Below are 27,575 nucleotides of genomic sequence, written 5' to 3'. Positions count from 1 at the left end.
GAGGGCGCTGGTGTACGAAGGCGCTGGTGTGAGGACGCTGGTGTACGAAGACGCTGGTGTACGAGGGCGCTGGTGTACAAGGACGCTGGTGTACGAGGGCGCTGGTGTACGAGGACGCTGGTGTACGAGGACGCTGGTGTAGGAGGGTGCTGGTGTACGAGGGCGCTGGTGTGAGGACGCTGGTGTACGAGGGCGCTGGTGTAGGAGGACGCTGGTGTACGAGGGCGCTGGTGTACGAGGGCGCTGGTGTACGAGGACGCTGGTGTACGAGAGTGCTGGTGTACGAGGACGCTGGTGTACGAGGGTGCTGGTGTACGAGGGCGCTGGTGTACGAGGACGCTGGTGTACGAGGACGCTGGTGTACGAGGGCGCTGGTGTACGAGGGCGCTGGTGTGAGGACGCTGGTGTACGAGGGCGCTGGTGTACGAGGACGCTGGTGTGAGGACGCTGGTGTACGAGGGCGCTGGTGTGAGGACGCTGGTGTACGAAGGCGCTGGTGTGAGGACGCTGGTGTACGAAGGCGCTGGTGTGAGGACGCTGGTGTGAGGACGCTGGTGTACGAGGGCGCTGGTGTGAGGACGCTGGTGTACGAGGGCGCTGGTGTACGAGGGCGCTGGTGTATGAGGACGCTGGTGCACGAGGGTGCTGGTGTATGAGGATGCTGGTGTACGAGGGCGCTGGTGTACGAGGACGCTGGTGTATGAGGGTGCTGGTGTATGAGGGTGCTGGTGTATGAGGGCGCTGGTGTATGAGGGTGCTGGTGTAGGAGGGCGCTGGTGTATGAGGGCACTGGTGTGAGGACCCTGGTGTACGAGGGCGCTGGTGTATGAGGCGCTGGTGTACGAGGGCGCTGGTGTATGAGGACGCTGGTGCACGAGGGTGCTGGTGTATGAGGATGCTGGTGTACGAGGGCGCTGGTGTACGAGGACGCTGGTGTATGAGGGTGCTGGTGTATGAGGGTGCTGGTGTATGAGGGCGCTGGTGTAGAGGGTGCTGGTGTAGGAGGCGCTGGTGATGAGGGCGCTGGTGTGGGACCTGGTGTACGAGGCGCTGGTGTACGAGGGCGCTGGTGTAGAGGTGCTGGTGCACGAGGGTGCTGGTGTATGAGGATGCTGGTGTACGAGGACGCTGGTGTACGAGGGCGCTGGTGTATAAGGGCGCTGGTGTATAAGGGTGCTGGTGTACGAGGGCGCTGGTGTACGAGGACGCTGGTGTACGAGGGCGCTGGTGTACGAGGGCGCTGGTGTACGAGGGCGCTGGTGTACGAGGGCGCTGGTGTAGGAGGGCGCTGGTGTACGAGGCGTTGGTGTACGAGGGCGCTGGTGTAGGAGGGCGCTGGTGTACGAGGACGCTGGTGTAGGAGGGCGCTGGTGTACGAGGGCGCTGGTGTACAAGAGGGTTTCGATGCCAGACCTTGGGGTGCATCCGTACACCCGAACTTTCGTGACAGGATATTGTGACATGCTTTAGGCCAGGGCTGCCCAACCCTGTTCCTGGAGATCTTCCGTCCTGTAGGTTTTCACTCCAAGCCTAACAAAGCTCACCTCATTCAACAGCTAGAGATCTTGTTCAGCTGCCAGTTAGTAGAATCAGGTGTGCCAAATTAGGGTCGGAATGAAAAGCTACAGGATCTCCCGGAACATGGCTGGGCAGCCCTGCTTTAGACATTTAGCAGATGCCTTTATACAGAACGACATGGACAGCTTTCTTATTTCATTTAAACTGGATCTGAAAGAATTCAGTTTAAGAACCTTCCTCATGACAATTAAGAGGCAGTGCCCAACCTGGGGACTTGAACCACCGACGGGTGAGAATTCTGATTATTATTCCCGCTGACCGCTTGCATCACTACATCAGCATTACAATTTTACACTTAATTAAACCTGTGTTGTTTTTTCTGCCTTTGCTTTGGTTCTCTTGTGCGTAGGCAGAACATTCGTGTTGAAATGATCAAAGGTTTTTTGCTAGATGTGGTCTTGTTATCACAAAAGAAAGAAGTGTTCTCGTCATAATATATTTATCCCAATTAAAGTTTTTTTTTTAAAGGATGAATGCGTTCTTTTTAACACCACTTTCAGAAGATCATAGGATTCGTTCCCGATAGGAGTGCCATCCCTCTAAAGTGGAGTTTTGCTGACTCACTACACTGAACATTTCGGAGGCAGCGAATGTTTACACTGTGGGTAGTGAGAATAACGGCAGTTGGTGATGAATAATTAACCATGCCGCATATTAATAAAAGAGTGTGAATTTTTGTCAATACAGAAACACTTCTTGCAAGTATTTCTTGCAAGTTATCACTGCAGTCTTTTCAGTAAAATTGTATTATGCCATTGTGTAATGTCCACTACAGCTATATATACCTACCTATGTTCAAGACTTAATGTGAGTTTCCCTGTGCATATGAGTAATAATAATAATGATAATAATAATAATAATAATAATAATAGTGAAAGCTCAGCGAGTTTCCCTTGTATGAAATGAGCTGTATGAGGTGCTGGCAGTCAGGCTCTGCGAGGCCTGTGTTTTATTGGCTCTTGTAGTTCTGAGTTATGTGCAGTGACGATGTGCCAAGGCCACCGAGCTGCGTGTGCGCGACAGAGCAGAAGAGAAGGCAGGCTGATGTAACTGCGTAGGACGTGCATTCCCCCCCCCCGATGTTGACACATCTGCCCCACGTCTCCGTGGGAACAGCGAGGAGCCCGGTGCCCTCTCTCGCTTCCCGCCGCCGCAGTGGCCGTCCAGCAGGTTTTTCTTTCTCGGTTAAGGGAAGCTGCTCCCTGACTCCCCCAGGCCCTCGCCCACGGATCCCTCTCTCCCTCTCCGTCGCCCCTTTCCACGCTCCCTCCATCCGCCTCTCCCTCCTCCGCGATTAAGCCCTCCGCTACCAATCCGTCAGGACACACTTTGTCAAATTACCGAGTGCATTAACTTCGATCCGCTCCGCTGCCCATCGCTAAAAAAAGCCGCTCCGGTCCGCGGCTAACAAGCCTGGCAGCAGACCCCCCCCCACCCCCCCCAACCCCACTCAGATTAATGGAGTCACCGGAGGAACAGCCGGCGTTCGGCTGCTCCTGGACCCCCGCACCCCCACCCACCCCCGAAACGTGGCTTCACTGAACTACAGCTCCATTTGGAATGAAGGAACACCGCTCGCTCCTCATCCCTTTCTTTAAAAAAAAAATAATAATAAATAAATAATGGAATTTCACTTGAATACTTTTAAAAAAATGACCAATAGTTGCACTTTAATCCCCCATTTGTTATACCTTTACTGTAGCCGTATCCTTCTTGAAATTTATTTTCTACAAAGTTATGTTTATAAATGCACTTTGAGGGGAATTTGTAAATCCTCAATACTTTCTGTATAACCGAACACTTCCCGCCCCAGGTTTTTTTTTCATACAGTCGTAGCTGGCTCATTGCCTTCCTAGATAAAAATGCTACGTATCTTCGTAGCTGGATGAGCACGCGGGAAGAGTAAGAACAAGAATGGGGAAAAAGAAAAAATAGTAGGAAAACGACAGGGAAGAAGGTGCAAGGGTGGTGGAGGGGGCAGACCATATGAAAGACAGTGGGCAGAGGGAAGTGGAGAAAGAGGGAGGGAGAGAGAGCTACCATCACTGAGGGATAATGAAGAATTATTGCATTATGCTTTAAAGGAACAGTTCTCCAAAAAATGAAGTGAAGCCATAATTCCACTTACCCAGAGTGCTATCTGTCCATTCAGATAGGTTCACTGAGATTTGACACAGTTAATACAGTATACACAGCACCGCGTCGGTGCCACTGAGCCATTCGTGTTTGGTATTCGGCGCAGATGGCAGAATACGACGTGGTTGCCAGTTGCGTAGCTGCACTGCAGAGGATTTTCTTGCTCGCTTGTCTGGTTGCTTGCGGTGAGTGGGCGTGACGGGGAGGGATGGGCTTGTGTTGAACTGGTTCGCGTTTTTAACTGTCTTTAAGGAAAAATATGATTTTAACACACGGTTCCCCGGAGCAGCTGTGGACCTCTGCTATGACACTGTGCAGTGAGGCGTAACAACTGCTGCTTCAGAAGGCTCTTCTCCGCCCTGCAGTGCCCTTATCTTAGTTCCTTCTGTTTTGCCAGACGTGAAATAAAAGAATACAAAACGGTTACTTAAACTGCAAAGAAACATCGCCGATCCCAGGTCAGAGGAAGCAGGCGGAATCATAAAAGTTCGGTAAAATGATCTATTTCTTGCATACTTTAACACGAGGCTATTTACTACATGGCTGTTTATAACCTGTTCCTAACAAAACACCTGGACACTCAGAGATGAGTAAATCCCCGCTTGTGTGATTGCCCACTAATTTAGTCCTCTAGTGTGTAATCAAGGAGTGTGATCAGAGTCAGTGCTGTAGTGTGTCAGTAGTGAGTCAGTGCTGTAGTGTAGTGTGGGGTAGGTGTGCTGTAGTATGAGTCAGTCGCTGTAGTGTGTGAGTATGGAGTCAGTGCTTTTGTAGTGTGTAGTGGTATTTGTAGTGAGTCAGTGCTGTAGTGGTAGTGTGTGTGTTAGTAGGAGTCAGTGCTGTAGTGTGTCAGTAGTGAGTCAGTGCTGTAGTGTAGTGTGTGAGTAGGGAGTCAGTGCTGTAGTGTGTGAGTAGTGAGTCAGTGCTGTAGTGTAGTGTGTGAGTAGGGAGTCAGTGCTGTAGTGTGTGAGTAGTGAGTCAGTGCTCCAGTGTATGAGTAGTGAGTCAGTGCTGTAGTGTAGTGTGTGAGTAGGGAGTCAGTGCTGTAGTGTGTGCGTATGGAGTCAGTGCTGTAGTGTGTCAGTAGTGAGTCAGTGCTGTAGTGTAGTGTGTGAGTAGTGAGTCAGTGCGGTAGTGTGTGAGTAATGAGTCAGTGCTGTAGTGTGTGAGTAGGGAGTCAGTGCTGTAGTGTGTGAGTAGGGAGTCAGTGCTGTAGTGTGTGAGTAGTGAGTCAATGCTGTAGTGTAGTGTGTGAGTAGGGAGTCAGTGCTGCAGTGTGTGATTAGGGAGTCAGTGCTGTAGTGTGTGAGTAGGGAGTCAGTGCTGCAGTGTAGTGTGTGAGTAGTGAGTCAATGCTGTAATGTAGTGTGTGAGTAGGGAGTCAGTGCTGCAGTGTAGTGTGTGAGTAGTGAGTCAGTGCTGTAGTGTGTGAGTAGGGAGTCAGTGCTGCAGTGTGTGAGTATGGAGTCAGTGCTGTAGTGTGTCAGTAGTGAGTCAGTGCTGTAGTGTGTCAGTAGTGAGTCAGTGCTGTAGTGTGTGAGTAGGGAGTCAGTGCTGTAGCGTGTAGTAGTGAGTCAGTGCTGAGTGTAGTGTGTCAGTAGTGAGTCAATGCTGTATGTAGGATGTGTGTAGTGGAGTAGGAGTCAGTGCTGCAGTGTGTGAGTAGGAGTCAGTGCTGCAGTGTGTGAGTAGTGAGTCAGTGTTGTAGTGTGTGAGTAGGGAGTCAGTGCTGCAGTGTGTGAGTATGGAGTCAGTGCTGTAGTGTGTCAGTAGTGAGTCAGTGCTGTAGTGTGTCAGTAGTGAGTCAGTGCTGTAGTGTGTGAGTAGGGAGTCAGTGCTGTAGTGTGTCAGTAGTGAGTCAGTGCTGTAGTGTAGTGTGTCAGTAGTGAGTCAGTGCTGCAGTGTGTGAGTAGGGAGTCAGTGCTGTAGTGTGTGAGTAACGAGTCACAGTGTGTCCTCCCCCTGATCCATCTCATCCATCTATCAATCCTTCCGTTATCTGGTCTGGAGATGATATTCAGAAGAGTGTGTCCGCTTGAACACACACCCTAAAACAGAGTAAGCCTGCAACAGCAGTGATGAATATCAGGAATTTCCTTTTTCTATTGAGTTTTGTGATATACTTCAAACTTTTTCTGTTTGTCTGAGGCCCATCTGTAAACAACCCCCCCCCTTTCCTTTCAAGAGCGAATCGATCCCTCAGCAGTGTGTGCTGTGCCAAGCCAGATTGAACCAGAGACGCTTATCTTTCAGTAACAAAGGGAACCCGACCTCAAATCTCACTCTTACTTAAAGGTACCCTTCTTGTAAAAATGTTTCCAACCGTATACTTTTAAAGAAATCTTTTCCAGAATTTAGTAGAAGTGGAGGTCTGTATAGAGTGTCCAGGGTTGAGTCATTTTTGGATGGGTGGGGGTTTTGGGGGGTTGTACGTACTGAAATGGTGCTGATCATTAATCCTTTTGAGGTTTTTCCTTTGTCCGGGCTGCTGACATTTCCGCTGCTATTCAGGGTTCTTTGTGCAGCGGGCCCGGTGGGGGGTGGGGGGGGGTATGGGGGGGGCGCGGCGCTCCGGGCGTTCCTCGTCGCGTCTTTATGTCATTTTATGTCTTTATGCGGCCGCCAGCGGTCATTGTCATGTATATGAGGAGCTCTTTCTCTCTCTCTCTCTCTCTCTCTGTTCAGGGGTGTCGGGTGGGGGCGGGGGTGGGGGGGGTCGTTTGCGCTCGCTCCCGCTCCCTCGCCCAGCGCCCTCGCCGGCTTGTCGCTCGCTCCCACCCGTTGCCCTTTCGCCGCCGGATGGGCGGTGCAGACGGCTGTCGCCGAGCCCTTCTTTCTTAAATACCATCTTCCTCCCGGTCGGGGCCAGGTGGTGACCTCCCGCGGGTTTGGCGGCGCCAGCTGCCGCCGTGAGCCAGAAGGGTGGGGGGGGGGGGGGGCGCTGCCCGCCGGTCGAAGCGAACCCGCGCCTTTTGGAATGTCCCACGGACGCTGGCATCTGCCGTTGCTGTGACACCGCGTGGGCCCACGGCCCCCTGGGAAAATCACACCCTCACAACGTGTTGCTGCTAAGCCGTCTGTCCCCCGCAACAGGCAGCCTCACAGAACCCCTGGCTCCGCACCGCACGCCGAGAGCCGCTAGCTGAAAGTGCAGCCTCACTGAGCTGCTCGGGCTTTCTGGCTGTCACTAAGTTCCTATGTAGTTTTACACAGTTACTGGCCTTTTATCACTAACCTGTAGCTGCTGGGTTACAATGCAGTAGTTAGCAGACTTTTACATTGCTACCTGTTTATTTGTGCGTGTCAGTTGTTTGTATTTTACAAATGATGAGCTTGGTACTGTATAAGTGTGTTTGCGTAGTGTACAGTTGGCGCTGTGAGCCAGTCCAGATGGTGTAAAGATTAGTGTGGATGTGCAGCGTTCCTGCTAAAAACCGTTACTGGTGAATCAGCGCTGTGGGTTTGCTGAGGTTATGCAGAAGGCGCACGGCAACGGCACGGCCAAAAACGTTTTCATCCCACCGGCTACGTTTTACATACCGGTTACCCCTCCCCCCCCCACGCCGGACGAAGGGCTTTAATTCGCCCCCCGCCCGTCGAGGCCCAGGCTCGGCCGTTTTTTGGGAGCGGGACGGTGGCTTTTTATGCATCGCCTTGATTGCATGCAGATTTGGGCGCGTCACTGCCTTTAAGAGCAAAATGGCAGAGCGGCTGGACAGACCGCCACGGCGTGCTTTCACGCGTCCCTGAGCAAGCGTTTGCATACGCGTCAGGCTTAGCACCGCGTTAAGGCTTTACGCCTGTGGCCCCCGACGGTTGTGGCGCAGCCTCTGAAGCGAATGGGCTTTTTTTCCCCTAACGCTTCACGTTCTGCATGTGAATGAATAGAATTAATGTCTTTATTACTAAATTTCTGCTCCTGAAAATGTGTTTTAGGAAGAAAAAAAAAAACAAAACCTTTTGCGGGCGAAAGATAAAGGCTGTGAGTGTGTGGGAAGTTCTTGGAGTGGTGTCGAATTCACTGTGAAAGCGCATCACCCAACAGATACCGCCATCCAGCTGACAGCGTTCTGAAACTTGCGCTGGTGACGGAGTGTTTGTGTTCAGCAGCAGTGGGTAATTAACCATGGTAACCCATGCAGACTTGCAGACAGTTCAGCTGCTTTTGTTTTGCCTGTTGCGTTTTTCTCCTGTGTGTAATTGACGGTGGCCTGTGCGCTTAAGGAAAATTAAAAGGATTTTTAAACCTGCTCTTTTTGTCGCTTCACTCTGTCCCGGTTGGGTTGGGGAGGGGGGGGGTCACTATTTGTGCGTCGAAGCCTTGGAAGATTATCTCTTCCTCAGAGAGGCATGCTGGGTAGTTCTGGGCCGGGCAGAGGAGGACTCCGTTCGTCTTCCAGAACCCTTTCGGGCTCTCCGTCCGTTCCTGTCCTCTCATGCGTTTAGCCTTGCCTGCGGCAACAGGGACCAGGAAAATAAACCCAATAAAAACGCTGCTACGTTTATCGAGTGAGAGAGGAAGAGTTGTAAGAAAAGAAAAATGAACAGAAAAACGGACGGCGGGGACAAACACTGAGGGCATCCTTCCAGAGGAGTTGGTGTTGGTTCTGCGAGTGGGGATCGTTCTGATAAGATGGCGCTACAGCGTGCGGCGTCAGGTCCCAGCCACGCCATTGGCCGACAGGCCCGGAGCTTGGCTCAGGGACGTTTCGGCCAGCGGGTTCGCCGCGATCTGGGGCAAGGGGCGACTCCCCTGGTCAGTCAGGCGGTGCAGCCTGCCTGTGCCCACTGCACGGCTGCAGGACTGCGGGGTGAAGTACCCATACAGGGGAGAGCGTGCTGCAGCGACAAGGCCACTGCGACTGCAACCGCCCGAATCCGGTCTAGACCGACCCAAAATCAGGCTTTGAAAAATCCTACATCGATAAAAATCAAATCAAATTTTTTATCGATGTCGAGCGTATTACAGAGAATATGTCACAATGTGCTACACAGCGATGCTCTGGCCTAACCCGCCCACTTAGACCAAGGGCTGCCACGGCAGGGGAAAACTCCCCGGATGGCATGCAGGAAGAAAGACTGGGAGGAGCCAGATGCAAGGGGAGGGGCCCAGTCTCCTCTGGCAGTGAGTGGGTTCAGAAGGACACCCCCTTTTTCAGTCTGTCTAATCGGCTAGTGATGGTGGTCCTGGGGTGGGGTTCTGGGCTGGAGAGGACCCCGGACAGGTAGTCTGGAGGCTCAGATGTGGCTCGGAACTTGAGGGGGGGAGGGACGCCCCAGCAGTGGGAGAGAAAGAAGAATAAATAGGCAGTTCGTAAAGTGCAAATGGGGATACAGTGGAGATGGCCCTACTGAAAGTTTCCTATGGTAGAATAGCTGCCAGCAAAAGAGAGAATCTACTCAAGCATGAGAGAGGCCTACCCACCTCTCCAGAGCCTGGCTGAGGAACTGGGGTCGCAGCTGCTGATGGGTGACAGGAAGTAAAGTTTATTGGCCCATAATGCACTGAGCCTGCACGCTTCTCCAGCTCCAGCTGATAATTGGCTTCACTTTGAGGGTGCATTTTTAATCTAGTCTTAAATATCGAGACTGTGTCCAATTCCCTCGCATGTTTTGGAAGGTTATTCCATAGGCGAGGAAGCTTTATAAGACAATGCTCTGCCACCTGTTAGGTTCTTAGAAATTCTGGGGTAATATGCACTTGGGTAATGTGTTGATTCTTATTTATTCTAGTCAAAATGTGAGCAGCTGCATTCTGAGCAAGCTGGAGGTTCTTTAATGAATAATAACTGGAGCAGCCAGATAACAGGGTTTTGCAGTAATCTGGCCTTGACATGACTGTCTGCACCAATTACTCTGCAACCTCTAAATAAGAAATGCCTGATTTTTGCAATATTCCAGAAATGAAAAATGTTTTAGGCATCAAAGGTAAGACCAGGTCAATATTAACACCAAGGTCTTTCAAAGCCATATTTGGTGCAATTGTTATTTGAAGACATGTCAAAAGAAATATACCGGCAACCATGATGTTGTAGGTTCAAGTCCTGGATGGTGCACAGCCTTCCTTCACATATATTATACTGAGTACTATTGCTTCAGTAGAGATTCATGTATGAATGAGTGATAATAGTGAGTCTATGTTGTTCACCCATCTCGGCCAATGAATGACCTGTTTGAAGTGGAGTCTGCCAGGTGATGCCAGATGAGCGTTTGTCTAAAAGCAGGGGATCTTGCCAGCCACGGGAATGTTCTTCACTTTAACACAGGGGGGCTCTGGCTCTGCACAGTGTGACGCTTCTATCACCTGGCGCTGCCTGGCCGTGCTCCCCAGCAGAGTGCGTTCCTCTTCCCTTCCGCGGAAAAAATGCAGATAATGAGCGAGATGTGTGAGTGGGGGGACCGCGTGTCCTATCGCTCCCCGAATTCCCGCCAGGCTCCGGCAGCAGTCCCCCGGCCTGCCGTGATGGGCTCCCCGTGTCAAGCATGCCGTTTGCTCCGGCCTCTCAACCCCGAGAAATGAAGCGTTAAAATCCCAACGAGGATTCTAATGTATTCTCCTCTCATGCTTGCGTCTCAGACTAGCCGTGAAGGACACGTTCTGGAATAGAATCTCTTTCGCCTTCTGCAGCTCTCTGAAGGACCCCACCCTCCCTTTCTGTACTTTGGTGGAGGACACGGGCCCCTCTAAGCCGGGTATTCCCTTTGATTGTTTCATCATGCGCTTTATTTGAATGTGTCTGAAGTGCGTGTGAGTGATATGGAGATGAGGATCCTGGCCCAGCCGTTATCGCGGCTGTTTTGCGAGTGGCACCGCCGTTAGTTACGGCTCCGGGTTCGAACGCTGCGCCTCGAGCGCACGTCTTCAAACGCGCGGCACGGCTCCCAGAAAGTGAAATATCAGGGCATTTAGGGACCCGCTGGCCCTTTCTGTGGACAGGGGGCTGACTTACTGCAGCGGACACACCGGCCGACCGCAGGGAAACGGCCTGTGTGATCCAGCGCTGAAGTTCGCAGCCACTCGTGTAATTTGCGGGGAAGCGGGAGTCAGCACCCCGTTGATGGCTTAGCCTTACCGTCGTCTCTCGCTGCAATTTCAAGCGTTCCTAACCCAATCTGCCGGTGTTTTATTGGCTCGGTGGCCCGGTGGTTTCGGGACAGTTTTACGCTCCCCGTGTCTTTCGGCGCGGGCGTCCCGCTGATGAATCGCGCGCCGCGTCCGCGGCTTCCGGCGCTAGCGGTAATTAAGCGATAAAAAGTCCCGCAACGGCAGCGTCTCTCTTCCCCCGCAACGTCCCGCCATCAAACGCGCGCGTCCCTGTAGGTGGGAGGAGCGCGTCTGCAGCTGGTGCGTCTGGAACCTTGTTGATGATTTTCACTGATCTGAGGTTTCTGAATGAGGTTTCGCTCTTACACGCGGACTCTAGCCTCGCTGTGTTTTTATTGCGCGGCTGCAGCGAGCGAGCGGTCGGAGGAGCCGGTTTGTCGGGTTTGTCGTCGGGGGGAGGGGCCGGCGCGTTCCCGGGCCTTTGGTGTCGCCGTGGAGCCGGTCTCCTGGCTGCACGTCTGACAGCACATCCAATTACAGATTTTAACTGGACATCGCATTTGGGCCGCGGCCAGCACCCGTATACGCCTCTCCTTGCCTCCTGAGCCGTCTCCCGCTCTCCCCCTATCTCTCTCTCTCTCTCTATCTCTCCCCCTCTATCTCTCCCCCTCTATCCCTCCCTCCTCACAAAAGCCTCCCCCTCTCCTCCGCCCGCGCATTATTCGGCCCCCGAGCGGCATGGAGCTGTGCAATTTCGGCTTCGTGGGCCCGGAGCGCCTGTCAGGGAAGGCCCACAAAGGCCCGTGACGACCCACAGACTGCCGCACCTGTTTTACAAGCCCCCCCACCTCCCAGCCCCCCGTAAACCACGCCTTCGCAAGCTACAGAGATAGCAAAGGAGCCCGGCCCACTGGACAGTGTGCAGAGCAAGCTGTAAATGGGCCTGGGCTTATCGCCTGTTTTCACTCTGGGGTTCTGAGAGAGCTTCAGACGCACGGACGAGCGCTACGTACGCAGGTCTTTACGCCGGCGACCGTGCAGCTGGGAGGAAGCGCAGGCCGTTAGCTCGGGCGTCGCCCCACCGGGCGTTTTGGGGCTCTTTCCAGAAGCGGCCACTACCACGAGGACGTGCGCGGTATCGCTGGAGCTGGAGTGGGGGCGGGGGCGGGGGACCCGATATCGCAGCAGTGTTGCGATCGCTCTTTAGTAGACAGCGTCCGTTCCAGCGCTAATTAAAAAAACGAAACATCTAGAGTGCTGTTTGTCGGGGTCGACCGTCAGGTACCGCTCGCCGAGAATATTTAAAAGTCCTCCTCCTCCGGAGCGCCCTCTCCTCCCGCTAACCGCCAGGCGGCCGGTGCGAGGAGAGGGGAGAGGGGAGAGGGAAACCGCACGGCTGGAGGAGACCCTGCTTTTGAGTGGAGCTCGAGCGGAGCGGGGGCCATCCGTCAGCGGCAAGGAGCGGCAGTCAGGCGATGCGGAGAGAGAGAGAGAGAGAGCGTTCCGCCAGGGAGCCTCCCACCGCACCCGCGCCAGCGCCAGCGCCGCCGGTATCTGGCGGCCCGGCAGCGGAGCCGGCGGCCTGTGAAACACAATTGCCTGCCAGTCATCAGATAAGACGCATTTCCAATTCAGCCCGGCCCGGGCCAGGGAGCAGGCTGGAGCACGTCCTGATCGGAGCCTTTCCCACGATCCTCTGGGTCTCCAATCCTCCGCCCCTCCTCCCCCCACCCCGCTCGCGCTGAACAGACTGCAGCTACGGCTTCGGGGCACCTGGGGCTCCTATCTCCAGCCCCCATTACCCCCCCCCCCGCTCTCGCTTTCCCTTCATCCAATCGCAGTTCGAAATTACACTTCCGCGACGAAAATACGCGGAGAAGCGCTTTGTGAGCGTGGACAAGTGAGCGGGAGCGTATCCCGGATGGGCGGCCCGCGCAAGGCTAACTGGCAAATGCTTGGCTGGCCCGTCCAAAAGCTCTCCGTGCTTCGCATTTTCCAGAGGACATTACCATTATGTTATTTTCTCTGCAGATCCACAGTGACAGACCCAGCTCACACATACTTTCTTTTTTTCCCCCCTCCATGCTGCTGATTTACTTGGCTGGATATACACCAAAGCGATTCAGGCTGTGTCCCTAGCTCACGGCTACAATAGCGGTGTCCCACCTGGGATTTGAACCGGCAGCCCCCGCATCACTAAAGCAGGTTCCTCGGCGGTTATGCCGCGCGGCCACCACAGCCCCGGCCGGATTGTTCCGGCTGTCAGGGTGCCGCGTCTTTAAGCTACGCGCCGGTGGGCAGCAGGGGAAATGGAACGGCCGGGCTCAGAACCGGCGAAGCTCCAGCCTCACCCGTCATCTTAACGGCCAGCCCCCCGTACGGGAAGTAACCCGGCTGCTCCGGACCGGTCAGCCTCCGTGAGGGGAACCACACGCTTTTTAACGAGCTGGAAGGGACTGTGACCAATTTTCAAGCAGGTGTGCAAGCTCAACCAATCGATGATGACGACGAGGTTTCGACACCTCGAGATGAAACGAAAAGAAAATTGCCCGCGCTTTGGAAATCGGGCGCTTTGGAGCTGGTCGGCGTCATCCCCCGCGAGCCGATGGCTTGATGAGTTGTGTACACAGCGCTCGGTTCTGTGAGGCGCTGTCCTTGGTGCTGAAATGGCCTGACCGGGACAGAGGAGGCTCCTGCAGTCTGGCGCTCTGTTCTCTGGGGCTGCATTTAAGCCCAGCCGATCTGGAGTCGCGCACGTCTCTGTTCCGCAGAGGCGCTGGAGCCATCGCTTCCTCTCTCGCTCTCCTCTCTTAACAGTTTCCATTCAGATTTTTTCTGTTGTGGAATCGGAAAAACTCGCCAGGTTTTTTCTCGTTCAGTCTTTTATTATTGCACAGATATATAATGGCCGTCATTATGAATCTCTCCCTGCGTTACTGACATAGCTGGCGATAGATATGAAATGTGCATTAGCCAGCACTCACCGCGCGATACGCGATTTTCAAAAAAAAAAACCTCCATTTTGAAAGGGAGATCGTAGCCTGCCCATCAATAGGTTATTTTCCATCACTTCAAAAGCAATTCATGCTTTCAAATAATTTCAAATAAAGCCTTTTTAGAATAGCGTGAAAATGAGTACGCCATTACTGAAACGGAGAATGAGGCGCTGCTGTTTCTCTGGCGGTATTGAGATGTGCACGTGCTCAGTACTGTACTCTGTAAAGAGGTTTACCTGTAAAAGACCAGTTGCTGTGTTAAGGGTGCGAAACGGGCAGATCCATCGACCTATGTGTCGCCTGCGTGCGTGCGTGCGTGCGTGCGTCAGTCAGCCTATCCGCAGCTAGCACGGTCCCTCCCAGAGGAGCCGTACCCCACCTGCGGAGGACTGAGGCTCATCAACAGGGGGGTACAGCCGGCTAACGATGCTACAGTACGCAGAGGTGGCCAGGCTTCAAGCTTAGTGTGCTGGACTGCACTACAGAACAGTGGCGGCCATCTTGAGAGTACACTGCCATCTGCCTTTTTTACTTGTAAATCATTGTTTTTAGTGCTGTTCTCTCAGTAACCAGTCATCTCAGTGCTGCAGGCAGTAACAAACAGGCCGCGTGTCCACACATCAGGTAATTGTTTGTCCTTTATTTTCATACAGGCCGGGTGCAGAGATTTTAAGGGTGTTGTCACGGTCGGGCGAATAAGAGACTGGGGGCTTCTCTGGCGACGGCTCCGGCTTTGACCTCAAACGGCGAGGGGGCCGGAGAAGCTTCTCTTCCCGCGCGCGCTCTCACGCATCGCTGAACAGCGACATCTGCATTTCCATCAGGCCCAGGGTCGCATTAAACTTTTATGCGCGCACTTCGCGGAGCGCAGCGCGGCCTCCTGGGTCCGGGGTGGCCTGTCCTTACCGTGTCCCTGGGTTGACGGGGTGGGGGGGTGGGGGGGGGGGGCGCATATGCCGGTTTGACCCTGAGGTTAGCGACTCGCTCCGGGTCCTTCAGGGTGTTTCAGCACCATTTAAACGCCTCTTTCCTGTCTGAGCTCAGTCACAGGGGCCTCCTTACAGCAGTGTTCACTGGAAACTTCCAGAAAAACATGCGCTCCTGTGTTTTTGTGCACAGGTGTGTTTGTATTGGCGTTTGCTTGTGTTCTTGAGCGTGTTTGACTTTGCGCGTTCCGCAAATGAAGCGAAACGTGGCCAAATATAAATTCAGTGAAACTAAAACGTATGCGCCGCTCCTGCGCGTTCGCTCCTCTCCTGTCTGCGGAGCCGAATCCAGGTCAGCGCCATGGCAACGCGGTGGCGTAGCTGCAGCAGTTGTCTCGGCGGCTTACAGGCGGGGTGCGGGAGCAGTCAGACGTGGCCGTTACGCAGGGAGGTGAGCTCAGCACGCGCTGTAACTCCTCCGGCAGTGCAGGGGCAGGCTGCGGAGCCCCAGGCCGGGCTCCTCGGCGGGCGCGGGTGTCAGGCCGATGTGACTCAGACCGCTGCATCCCTCTCCTCGAACCGCCGCAGTCTGCAGATGGCATTATTCCGGCCTTGGCGAGCTAGCCGTGCGGATTAACGACCCGTTTGTGACTTCAGCGACTAACGGCCGCCGCCTCACCGCGCGGATCGCGAGCGAAGCGTGCGTGAACCCGCCGACGCCCGTCATTAACGTATCGGCTCGGCTCGGCTCGACTCGGCTCGGGTCGGGTCCTGGCCCGGTGACGATGTCGTCGTCCTGCGGCGCGCGGTGATGGAGCGTTTCCCCCGCACGCGCGAGAGAGGGGCAGCCACGCCCCCTCCTAATCCGTCATCATCTCTGCACCGTCACCGTGACTGTTGGCCGGGTCACCTCTACGTGAAAGATTATCTTAATGGATTTTTTTTTTTTTTTAACTCAACTGCTCGGCGGAAAAATGAAACATTTAATGCAGGCAGGGGCAAGAGCCGCTCAGAAACTGCCAGTGAAATAGACCACAGCAGCTTTTTTTTTTGTTTGCTTTAAGCTGTTACTCTTTTTGTAGGACAGCCAGACAGATCTTGGAGCGCTGTGTTGTATTGGAAACAGACAAAACAGTGTGTTTGCTGTATCTTGCATTCAATAAAAAAACTTAAAAAAAAATAAAATTACAGACAGCTCTATGGGTTTGCTATTCCAAGCTCGAAACCATAAATTCTTCTCCCAGAAAAGAAAAATTGAGCGAGCGAGTCTTGGTTCGCAGCTCAGATATTTATTTTTCCGTGTGTTTGTCGGTGGCTTTACGGAGTGAGGAGGAGGAGTGAAGAAGGATCATTCACACTGCGGTAACCGCCGTGTCCAGCGGATCCGGTTCGGGGCCATGATTCATTAACCGCCGTTACCGTGGCAATCTGGTTCTGGGCCGTGCCACATTAACCGTTATTACCGTGGCAATCTGGATGTGGCCAACGCAACATTAATCGCTGTTACCGTAGCAATCTGGATCCGGCCTGTGCAGCGCTGCCCACCGTGACTGGAGAAATCCCGTTCTGGGCGGTGCCACTTTAACTGCTGTTACCATAGCGATCCGGTTCTGGCCCGTGCCACATTGACCGCTGTTATCACTGCAGTCAGGTTCTGACCCATGCTACCTTTACCGCCGTTACCATAGCGACCCGGTTCTGGCCCGTGCCAGCCCAGCTGATTGGGCATGGACGGCACGCCGCCGCCGGCATCGGCGCGGCGATGAACTGGACGTTCTGGAGCGGCAGGCTGGAGCGGGGCGGAGGTTCCGTGGCGGGCGGGGCTTAATGGAGTGTGTCCGGCGCCCGTTCCTGCGATCCATACTTCATGTCCCGCTTAAGTAGCTGTCCGCTTCGCCCCCAAAGAGTTTGCGCTTTCCTGTCTGCTCGGGTTACATCCATCTCTCATCACCATAATATACACCGCGCCGCTCGCTCCTAATACGCCATTGATCCGCCGCGCGCGCGGGGGTGGGGGGGGGGTAATTGTGTTTAACAGCCGGCCCTCTCGCCCGTGTCCAGCCAGTAAACGGCCTCTGTCAGCTGCCTGCTGATGCCCCCCCCCCATACACGAGCCGCCACTGCTGTCTCCGCTGTTCTCCTTTATTCTGTCTGCGCAGACCTTTCATGCCCCACGCTCTCCCCTCTGTCTGCGCAGACCCCTCTGCCACTGTGCATGCTGCTGTTTATCTGCTTTCAATGCGTGTCACTCCTTCCCTCCTGAGGTGCAGCCTGGAAGATGGTACTGTGTTATTACAAGCAGAGCAGGAGATTCACATTTACTGCACCAATCACAGTCACTTTCACTGTTTCTTTTCTGCATACCTACAGTGTTCAGCCAATAGGCAGTGTGTATGCTGTGATACCGACAAAGAGGTTCTGTGTGCTTGTGGCTGTAGGTTAATTTCCTCTGGACAGCCTCAGCAGTGCTCTGTACCTGCCCTGTAAACAGGTCCTGGTCAGGTGCAGTGGCTGCTGGGGAACACAGTGGCATAACCGCAGTGCCAGCCTGTTGCTACAGGAGTGCTTTCTGCCCAATCACGAGTTAATCCCTGCTCAAGATACCGGTCCGGGCCATCACTGTTACACACGTGAAACGGAGAGGAACGCTTACCGTCTCTGGAGTTCCCAGACTCTCGTCCGTAGAGCGTGGTCTTAGGGTCCTCATTGTAGGTCAGCCTCCCCCATTTTGTGTCACCCCTGCAAATGATTTGTCTGAGACGGGCTACTGAAGACCCCGACTCTCGAGAATCCTGATACCAGCCTCCCGACCCCGCCTCAGATCCCCCCTTTAATGCAGCTGCCTGTTATTCCCTCGCTCTGAGGAATCCTGCCGTGCGCGCCAGCTTGTGGATCAGTTACCATGGTAGCTTTTCACGAGGTGAGAATATCGGTATATTCCCCCAAGGTCCGCGTTCCATTACTGTCCTGATTGTTTAATTATTTACCTGAATGTGTTTCTGAAATGGCACTGAGCGGCCAGCGAGGACCGTGCTTGTTTTGGCAGGCCGAGGTTTTGTCGGTGTGTGTGAGAGAGCGGCTGTAGCTGCCCGTGTGGCGAGCAGGTGAAGATGCCTGTCATGGTTTCGGTTGTCTGTCACTGTGAGTGTGTTTCTATGTGTTTTCATTTGGCTGTCTGGGTACAGTATATGTGGGTTTCTGTGTGCGAATATGCGTGATTGTTTGTGTGTGTATGTGTGGGTGTGTGCATGTGTGATTTTGTATGTGTGGCTGTGTGTGTGTGTGTGTGTGTGTGTGCACGTGTTTGTGTGTGTACATGTGCGTGTGATTGTGTATGTGTGGCTGTGTGTGTGTGTGTGATTTTGTATGTGTGTGTGTGTGTGTGGGTGTGTGCGTGCGTGTACGTGTTCGTGTGATTGTGTGTGTGTGACTGTGTGTGTGTGTGATTTTGTATGTGTGTGTGTGTGTGTGTGTGTGTGTGCACGTGTTTGTGTGTGTACATGTGCGTGTGATTGTGTATGTGTGGCTGTGTGTGTGTGTGTGTGATTTGGTATGTGTGTGTGTGTGTGTGCGCCTGACTGACAGTGTACACTTGCCCAGCACAGCTAATGAACACGCATCTGTGTGTAGGAGATCTGTCAGCTCAGCTCTCAGCTCTGGGTGAAGGCAGAGCTCTTTGACGTTTGTTGCTGGCCTTGATTAAATATTCATATTCATCTTTGGAGATAGAAGCTGCACAGCCTGTATCAGAGCCTGTGTTCCTTTATTGAACACAACACAGCTTGTATCAGAGCCTGTGTTCTTTTACTTAGCACAGCCTGTGTCAGAGCCTGTGTTCTTTTACTTAGCACAGCCTGTGTCAGAGCCTGTGTTCCTTCATTTAGCACAACCTGTGTCAGAGCCTGTGTTCCTTTACTTAGCACAGCCTGTGTCAGAGCCTGTGTTCTTTTACCTAGCACAGCCTGTATCAGAGCCTGTGTCCCTTTACTCAACACAGCTTGTATCAGAGCCTGTGTTCCTTTACCTAGCACAGCTTGTATCAGAGCCTGTGTTCCTTTACCTAGCGCAGCCTGTATCAGAGCCTGTGTTCCTTTACCTAGTGCAGCCTGTATCAGAGCCCGTGTTCCTTAGCACAGCCTGTATCAGAGCCTGTGTTCCTTAGCACAGCCTGTATCAGAGCCCGTGTTCCTTAGCACAGCCTGTATTAGAGCCTGTGTTCCTTTACCTAGCGCAGCCTGTATCAGAGCCTGTGTTCCTTAGCACAGCCTGTATCAGAGCCTGTGTTCCTTTATCTAGCGCCGCCTGTATCAGAGCCTGTGTTCCTTAGCACAGCCTGTGTCAGAGCCTGTGTTCCTGAGCACAGCCTGTATGGCGGGCGCTGTCGGCAGGTGGAGCAGCTGACCCGGGGGAGCAGGGCGTGTCCTTCACGCCGCCGGCGGAGAGGAGGCTGTCGTTAGCGCAGACGTGAGGAGACGCATCGATTTCCCCTTCCTCCTCCTCCTCCTCCTCCTCCTCCGTCTTCCCCTCAGAAAGACCAGCTGGGGCAACCGCGTGTGACGGGGCGTCAGAGTCCATCAGAGCGAAGCCTAGCAGTCCAACTGTGTGTGTGTGCGTGTGTGTGTGTGCGTGTGTGCGTGAGAGTGTGTGTGCGTGAGTGTGTGTGCGTGAGTGTGTGTGTGTGTGTGTGCGTGTGTGTGCATGTGGGTGTGTGTGTGTGTGAGTGTGTGTGTGTGTGTGTGTGTGTGCGTGCGTGCGTGCGTGCGTGTGAGTGTGTGTGAGTGTGCATGTGCGTGTGCGAGTGCGAGTGCGTGCGCGAGTGTGTGTGTGCATTTGCGTGTGAGTGTGTGAGTGAGTGTGTGTGTGTGTGTGTGTGTGTGTGTGTGAGTGTGTGTGTGTGTGTGTGTGTGAGTGTGTGAGTGTGTGTGTGTGTGTGTGTGTGAGTGTGTGAGTGAGTGTGTGTGTGTGTGTGTGAGACTGTGAATGTGTGTGCAGGGATTCACTTGTGCACTGTTGGGTTATGCTTTCCTGTAATGGGCAGGCTCTTTCAGTGCATCACATGTATTTTTCTTTGCTAAAATGGGCGATGTATCGCGATGATAATTATCAAATGCAATAACGGTTGTTAACTGCCGCCGTGTGATGTATTGCCTTTCTTTCATCTTTTTCATTTCAGTTATACCTGATGTGGTAGTAAACAGCCACACTTCAGAGACTGAGAAATCCTCCTGGATAGAACATCAACCCCATCTATTGGGTGACCATAAGACAGCCAATCAGGAGCAAGGCCTTGCAGCTCCATGTGATTGACAAAAACACATGACATGATCACATGGAAGCCGTGCTTTGGAGCTGATTGGCTGTCTTATCAGCATCCAATAGATAACCTCTGTAGTTTGGTTTGCTAACCGCTTCAGGTACAATTAAAGAGAAACAGATGAAAGGTAATGCACCGTGTGGTGGGTACGACCGCTACTGCGCGCGATGATTACCATGACGACATATCGCCCATCCCTACCGCAGAGCCAGCGGCCAGAGCGCATCGCCGAACCCCCCCCCCCCCCCGCCCCCCGACCAGACCCCGCAGGCCCCGCCCCCTTCCCGGACGTGCGGGTAATTAATAACCCTGACCTTCCGAGGGGGCGGATTAGCACGCGCCGCGGCCGAAAGGTCACACCGCCGCGCGCGCGGGAAGCTCTCCGGCTGACCTTTAGCTGCGCCGCAGCCCTGATGGGGAGCGCTGGTGGAGCGCTGGACTCTCCCTCCCTCCCTCCCTCCCTCCGCCCGCCTGTCCTCCTCCATCCCTCCATCCCGCTAACCGCTGTAAAGTACAACTCTGCCAACAATGAGCCAATCACCGCCCGGGACGCAGGCACACATCTTACTCTGAATCAGTTCTCCTGATCAGTGTGTGCGGAGTGTCAGGCACAGCCTCTGAATGGGGCAGAATGGAGGGGGGAGTAATCAGAGAGAAAGAGAGGAAGCGGGACAGGCGGCTGAACGCTGGTGGGTAAAAAGCATGAGGAATCGTGGCGGCGGTGGTGTGTATTGGGGAGACTAGGCGAGGTCTTTTTTTGGATTTCTACTGAAAGGATTCGTGTTCGGGCAGAAGCGCGGCGAGGTCTGCGGGGGGGCCGACTCCCAAGCCATACGCGTGACCCCCCCAGCACGGGAGGGGGTCCGGTCCCCCACCTCTGCACCCTCCAAGCTGTGACCCCTCCTCCATCTCTTCTTCAAAAAAAAATACTAAAGGAGGGCGGTCTGTCCGCTGTCCTTTTTAAAAATAGAATTCATGTTTGCCTCAGGATGAAACCCAGGACCCTTTGGCTTCGGGCTGTGGCTTTAAGTGCTCCCTTAAGAGTGCTTTTCTCCTCGGCCTCCTTTACTGGCCTCTCCGAGCGTCTCCTCGCAGGTGCGGCATATAAACGGGCAGTTTATACACCTGATTATACGCCAGTTATGCGGTGTGGTATACCTGCCGTATAATACAGGAGCTCTGTTTTAAAAGCAGCCTGGCTGCGCTCTGCTGTGTGAGGCTCGGAAACGCGCAGCTGAGGCCGCCTTGCCCCCGACCCCCCGCCCCCCCAGCGGCGACGGGGCGACCCGCACACCGCCAGCGTGCGGCCCGTGGGGGAGTTAATGCCGCCGTCACGCTCCGCTGAACCGGCGGGCAGCAGAGTCCGCCATTAACCGCACGGCCCAGACACCGCAGTCACGGCAACGCTGGCTCTGCTGGCTCTGCCCACGGGTCTGCTCTCTCTCTCTCTCCTCACTCATCCGTCGCTCTTCCTCTACCTCTCTCCCCCTCTCTCCGCTCTCTCTCTCCTCTCTTCTCTCACTCCTCACCTCTCTCTCTCTCTCCTCTATCTCTCTCCTCGCTCTCTCTCCTCTCTCTCTCTCTCTCTCTCTCTCCTTCTCCCGCTCTCTCTCTCTCTCCTCTCTCTCTCATCTCTCCTCTCCTCTCCTCTCTCTCTCTCTCTCTCTCTCACGCTCTCTCCTCTCTCTCTCTCTCTCTCTCTCTCCCTCTTCCTCTTACTCTTACTCACACTCATGGTGAATGACGTTCACACCATGTATGTGTAGAGCGCTGTTATCGGCTGGTCATTCTCTGTTAGTTTCAGCGGTGGGGGGGGTGCAATAAGAAGGGAGAGAAAAGAAAAGAAAAAACGAAAAGAACTGGCAGTGACTGTGTGCAGAGTATGTGTTCCCAGGCACATAAACGCCAACTCACAGACATTCATACATACACACACACACACGCACGCACACATACAAAGGCAAACATTCACGTACTGTACATGCGAAGGCACACACATTAAAACACATATTTACACAGGAACATGGCTCTTTGTATGCCTGTGTACATACACTCACCCGCGCGCACGTGTAGCGGGTGTAGCTCTGCTGGTTCGCTAGTCAAGCACAGTAAAGCTGCGGTAACCGTGACAACACTCTCCGGCAACGCAACCCTCAAATTCAGAAATAATGACGTTGCCCTTGGCTGGGGGCGATTTGCCTTTAGCTGCCTGCTAATGTGTTTGCCTGAGGAATCTTTGGATGAGTGAGAGCTCCGGGTTCAAATCCCACCTCTGATTCAGGAAAATCTCGAACTCGATACACTGGTGCCCACTGGCCCGGATCAGAATTTTTAAAAAGTGATTGCTGGGGAGTTTCGAATGGAGGGGGAATCAAAGTGGGGTGTGTGTAGCAGGTGTAGCGTGGCTAGTTCACCAGTGAAGCTCAGCAAAGGTGCAGTAAAGCGAAGGTCTCGTAGCAGGTTACTGTGACAACACTCTCTGGTGACGCAACCCTGAAGTTCAAAAATAGCGACGTTGCCCTTGGCTAGGGGCGATTTCACCTTTAGCTGACTGGTAACGCGTTTGCCTATGGAATCTTTGGACTGGGTTCAAGTCCCACCTCGGTCTCAAGCAAATGTGTAACTCCTTTGACTTTTAATTCAAATTATGTGCTTTGTCTTTGAATCTCACAATGCTACCAACAGCTGTGTAAATATTATGCTCAATAAACAACACAAATGTCAGACGATTGGCTCAAAGACACAGGAGTAATTATCATTTTGTGGTTCACGTCTGGGTCATCGTCTGTTGTGCTCTAATGAAAAAGACCTTGGAAATCTGCATTTATAGAACGAAGTGTATTTTTTTGCTACGTTTTGGCTTTTTCTGCATAAGAAATGCAGAATCCTAGTTTTTACGTAAGTTATGCATGTGCCTTCCACAGTTGGTCTAAATCCTATATGGATTTTACATGGTAATTTAGTTGTTTTTTTTTGCAGTAATTTATGTGCTATTTTGAGTTTTCTCTTAAGCCTTCTTAACACAATTTGAAAATATTTGGGTTACTCTGAGGCATGTTTGTGTCCTTCCATTTAGTCATTCTAACTCTGGAACTGTTCTGCTTCCTGGCAGTTTGGCCTTTTGCCAGTTTATGGCTGTTTTACATTTGATTGATAGCACAGGTTGCAGTCAGCGTGTGTACTAAAACATAAAGACCATGCACTTTGTTTTATGTTATTTAATCTCAGTTGTCTTCACACTCACATGCACGCACACACGCGGGAACCAGAAATATACACACACACACACACACACACACACAACACACGAACAAGCACGACACACAAACTAACTCATACACACACAAGCGCACACAGACACACACCACCCCACTCACACCACACACAGAAATGACCACACACATGACGCATCACACAGACACACACTCACACCACACAACACCTCATGCACGCCACGCCCTCCCACAGCCTGTCTGTCGCACAGACATGAGCGGCTCGCTGCTCTCCCCAGCGCTGTGGCGGGGGGGGGGGGGGTGGGGGCTGGGGGGGGAGGAGAGGTCAGATGGCTGGCAGCTGGATGGGGTGGATTTTTCATCTTAATTGAGTCGCAGGGTGAGGAGCGGAGGCAGCATCATTGCTCAGGCCTGCCCAGCCTACTGTAGGTCTCTATTAGAGGCCCCGCACAATGGCCCAGTCCCCAGCAGCAGGTCTGCGCTGCCCCCCCTCCCACCCCCTCCAAAACGGTCTCTGATCACCATCTCCTTATGGGACCCCCCAGGCTGTATTGAGACCTGCCCCTTTAAAGTATGTTGTTATTAGCAAGATGTCTGCCATAGTGGTGTGTGTGTGTGTGTGTGTGTGTGTTTTGTGAAATTGGCATGCCATTGCAACAAGGCTTCACAAACAAAAAAATGTAATTATAGTATTTAGTGATGCTGGTGTTTTTTAAAGAGTCAAAGATAGGTGTGTGGCTAAATCATTGGACTTAGTGTCCAATGTGTACATCACATACATAACATCATCATACACTATATATGAGTACATACTCTTATATGGTGCATACGAGGATGTTTGCGGTGGTGTGTGTGTGGTGTTAAATTAGCTGTAAAACATGATAAACAAATGTGTAGCTCAGTAAATTCTTAATTGGACAAACTACACCTATTATTTTAGAAATAAAAAAATTATAACTATATATTATTATTTATTATAAAACTATATAGAGCAATTTATATACAATAGTGATTTGAATGTATGAATGACCAAATATTACTATTAAACGAGTGCAGGCTCTTTTTTTTCTTTTGACAAATACAAAGAGATGCAAAGTTATTACGCATTCATTATCAGCTATTTCTAGCAGCGCACGTCTTCAAAGAGCACACAATGCAGTCCTACCAATTCAGCAGACTGTCACAGATTGCCGCAAATGACCGTTATTGATTATGAAACATCACGGACGGCTAACTGCAGTGCTTGTGGGAACTCCGCGGTGGAAAATCCAACATTAAAGACTCACTGAAAATCCTCTGAGGAAAAAATATATTTAAAAAATATATTAAAAGCCCTCTGCTCGCATTGTACTTCTGCATAATGACTTGAGTCTGAATCATTCTGCTTGATCTTGTGAATTGTGCTCGCTCCATATTGTGGCTCCGGCCGAGTTGTGTCCCTCAGTCACCAGCTCCGTAACTGCAAGTTCATGTGTTCTGTTCCCAGGTTGGGCACTGCCATCAGGGGTGTAGCACAAAATTCTGGGCCCTGTACATAAGCAGTCTCTGTGGGCCCCCTTCCTCTCTTGATCCATGTATCTCACGCATCATTCCAGGCTTTTCGAGGGCCCTCCCCCCATTCAGGCTCTGGGTAGTCAGTCCCCCCCCCCACTACGACGCCCCTGACTACCATTGCACCTCTGAACAAGGAGCTTAACCTGAATTGCTTCGGTACAAGTCCAGTTTGTACGAATGGATCGTATTACAAAAAAAATAAAAAATAAAACGTTGACGGAGTTTCTCTGGATAAGAGCGTCTGCCAAATTGCGCGACCGTCATGCAGATGTGATGTAGCAGCCGAGCAGCGCCGCCCAGAGTGACAGCAGTACATCGTTCCTACTGGCAGGCGGGAGAAGAGACCCTTCAGTAAAGCGCAAGGAGAAACGGCTGTCGCGGCTGTTAGCGTGCGCCCCGCGCCGCGCTGGAGCAGTGCCTCCCTGTCGGGCTGATTATTTACGTCCCCGGTCCCCCGTGGAACCCGCCTGCTCTCGCAGAGCGAGGCCGCTTATTTATTTATTTATTTATTTATTTATTTATTTTCTGTTTTTTCGCTGTCAGGATCGATGTTGGTACGCGGCTGACTGCCCCGCGCCGCTGCATCGACTTCCTTTCAATTGAATATCGACGGCGGCGCAACATTTATCTCCTCTGGCTTAAATGATGTTACCGCGGTATCGAGCCGGACCGCTAAAAGGGCGCCGTGGAATATTTATGGTCCCGCCGCCGCGCGGCTCAGTGCAGCAGGCGCTGCTCCGCTCGGGATCAGACCACCTGTGCGTCCTCAACACCCGTATACTTATGCCATTGCGATATGAGGGTTTAAAGAAATAAAAATAAAAAACAGCCATGAAAATGAACTGTGTTCAGTGCTGTGTGTGTCCAGTAGGTATCGATGTAACAGCCCAGTGCTTGCTCTGTTCAAGAGGCCTACTTATGAGTTCAGTGTTTTTATTTTGCTTCCTCTGTGAATTACTGCAGGTTTAACATGGTTACATTTCCTATTCAGCATCTCTCATTGTGTGTGTGGTGCTCTGAGTTGCGTTCGAGTGCTATTCTCTCCAATGCCAATAGTTCATTAAAACGGTAATTGGGGCACTATTTTAGCACAATTTGTGATTGTGGATTTAATCGCGCTTTAATTATTATTATTGTCATTGGTATTAATGTCATTACTGCTGAGGTCTGCTGAGTTTGGCAGTAGTTAACCGTGTGCCGCTCTTCTCCCTCCACAGAGCCTGCTGGTGAATCACGGCTGAAGAGGGGGTACCGTCAGGCCCCGCCCCCCCGCCCCCCCCGAACCCGAGCGGCACCCGTCACTCCCGATCATCTCGCTCGTTAGCGCGGGGGCCGAGCGGCGGGCGGCCCAAAGCATGCCTGCTCCCCCTCTCCTGTGCTCTCTGAGTGTATTCTCTTGATTTATTTTGAAATTGCACTACTCCATCCGTCAGGGCGAAACAAATCCGTCCAAACCCGAAGAACAAAACACAAAAAAAATTTAAAACAACGAGAGATTGAAGGATGGGGCCTTTGTTGTGTGAGCTTTGAGTTTTAATGCCGAACCCAGGAGCGCCTGAACAACGTTGCGGTTGCAGATTGTATTTTACTCATAACTTCATTAAAGTGTGTCGTTCCCGACAACGACGGCGTCTCCCGCGTGTCTTTCTTGCCGTCTGTGAGCGACGCGCTCGGCGGGCGTCCTCTCCTGTGTTCCAGTCTCACACACACCGCACTACGGCACTTCCTGTCTCATTTCCTGTGGCGTGTAAAGGGTCGGTCTGTCCGTTAGGACAGAAATGGGCCAGGGAGTCTCTCTTCCAGTCATTTTTAACTGTTAGCACTGTCCTGGGGAGGTATGGTGGATTCGTTCATCCGAGGCAGTGATTTGTTGAAGCTGATGTGTTGTGTCAGGTTGAAAGGAAGGTCTGCAGACTGTCAGACGTGTGCAGGCATCTTGCAGTGACCCCCCCAGACCCCCCACTCCCCCCCCCCAGCTGCATGGAATAGTCTGGCCTCCCACGTCTTCGCTTGCGACTCCTGTGTGCTGCTCGCTGCTCGCTGTAGTTACTCACGGCTGCTTCCTCAGCCTGTGCTTTCATCCCCCCACCCCCCCCCTGGGGAAGTGCAGAAGAAAACCCATGACTGCCCCCCCCCCGGCCACCTTGCACCCCCTCCCCCCCCAATACCGCTGAGTTTCCATGGCAACACTGGTGGCAAGCGAAAGGTGCAGAGGAACCTTGAAGATAGCCCTTCCCCCCCCGGCGGAGAGAGTGCTCGCAGGTAGAGCAGTCTCCCACGGTAACGGCCCAGTGTTCCGCTACGGCGGCTGTGGCTACGTGAACAGCTTGCTCTAATTCAGACTCAACACTCGCTTAAGGGGGTCCAGCGAAAACACACACCTGCCTTCTGCTCATCTGTAACTCCAAGGACTGGTTTTAGAGAAAATATTAAGAAAAGAAAAGGAAACTCAACTAATGGCAGCTGTGAAGTATTTTGATGCCGTAAAAAAACTTCTACTTCTGCCTGGAAAATGATGAAATATCTGTTGAGTGTATTGCTGAAGATAAAATGACAGTCTGTACTTTCACATAAGGGTACATTAATTATCATGAATAAATCATTAGTCAAATGTATAAAAAGCATTATGATAGTAATATGCATTGACTTAAACCATTCTAGTATACTGTGTGTAACATAAAGCGACACATTCTAGTTTTTTAAGGCTTTAATGCACCATTTAATGGTATTTGACGGGCGAAGGGTTAACTAATCCGTTTATTTATGGATTACTGGTTAGTGTGCATCAGTATC

At 52.5% G+C, this 27,575-nt stretch overlaps 1 protein-coding gene across 4 annotated transcripts in view; it reads left to right on the top strand.

Moving 5' to 3' along the window:
• LOC135237493 (MICOS complex subunit mic25a-like) overlaps nucleotides 1-26,408 on the top strand; it is a 124,344-nt gene extending 97,936 nt beyond the window's left edge. For all 4 annotated transcript variants that reach the window (XM_064304657.1, XM_064304655.1, XM_064304656.1 and 1 more), the window contains one exon: nucleotides 26,000-26,408. In XM_064304657.1, coding sequence (XP_064160727.1) covers nucleotides 26,000-26,023 — 24 coding nt within the window. In that variant the 3' untranslated portion in view covers nucleotides 26,024-26,408. The remainder of the gene's footprint in view (nucleotides 1-25,999) is intronic.
• The last annotated feature ends 1,167 nt before the right edge of the window (nucleotides 26,409-27,575 follow it).

Source organism: Anguilla rostrata, chromosome 13, assembly GCF_018555375.3.
Source record: "Anguilla rostrata isolate EN2019 chromosome 13, ASM1855537v3, whole genome shotgun sequence".
Lineage (NCBI taxonomy): Eukaryota > Metazoa > Chordata > Actinopteri > Anguilliformes > Anguillidae > Anguilla > Anguilla rostrata.
The sequence above is the reverse complement of the archived record's forward strand: the minus strand, read 5'-3'. Positions and strand labels throughout refer to the sequence as shown.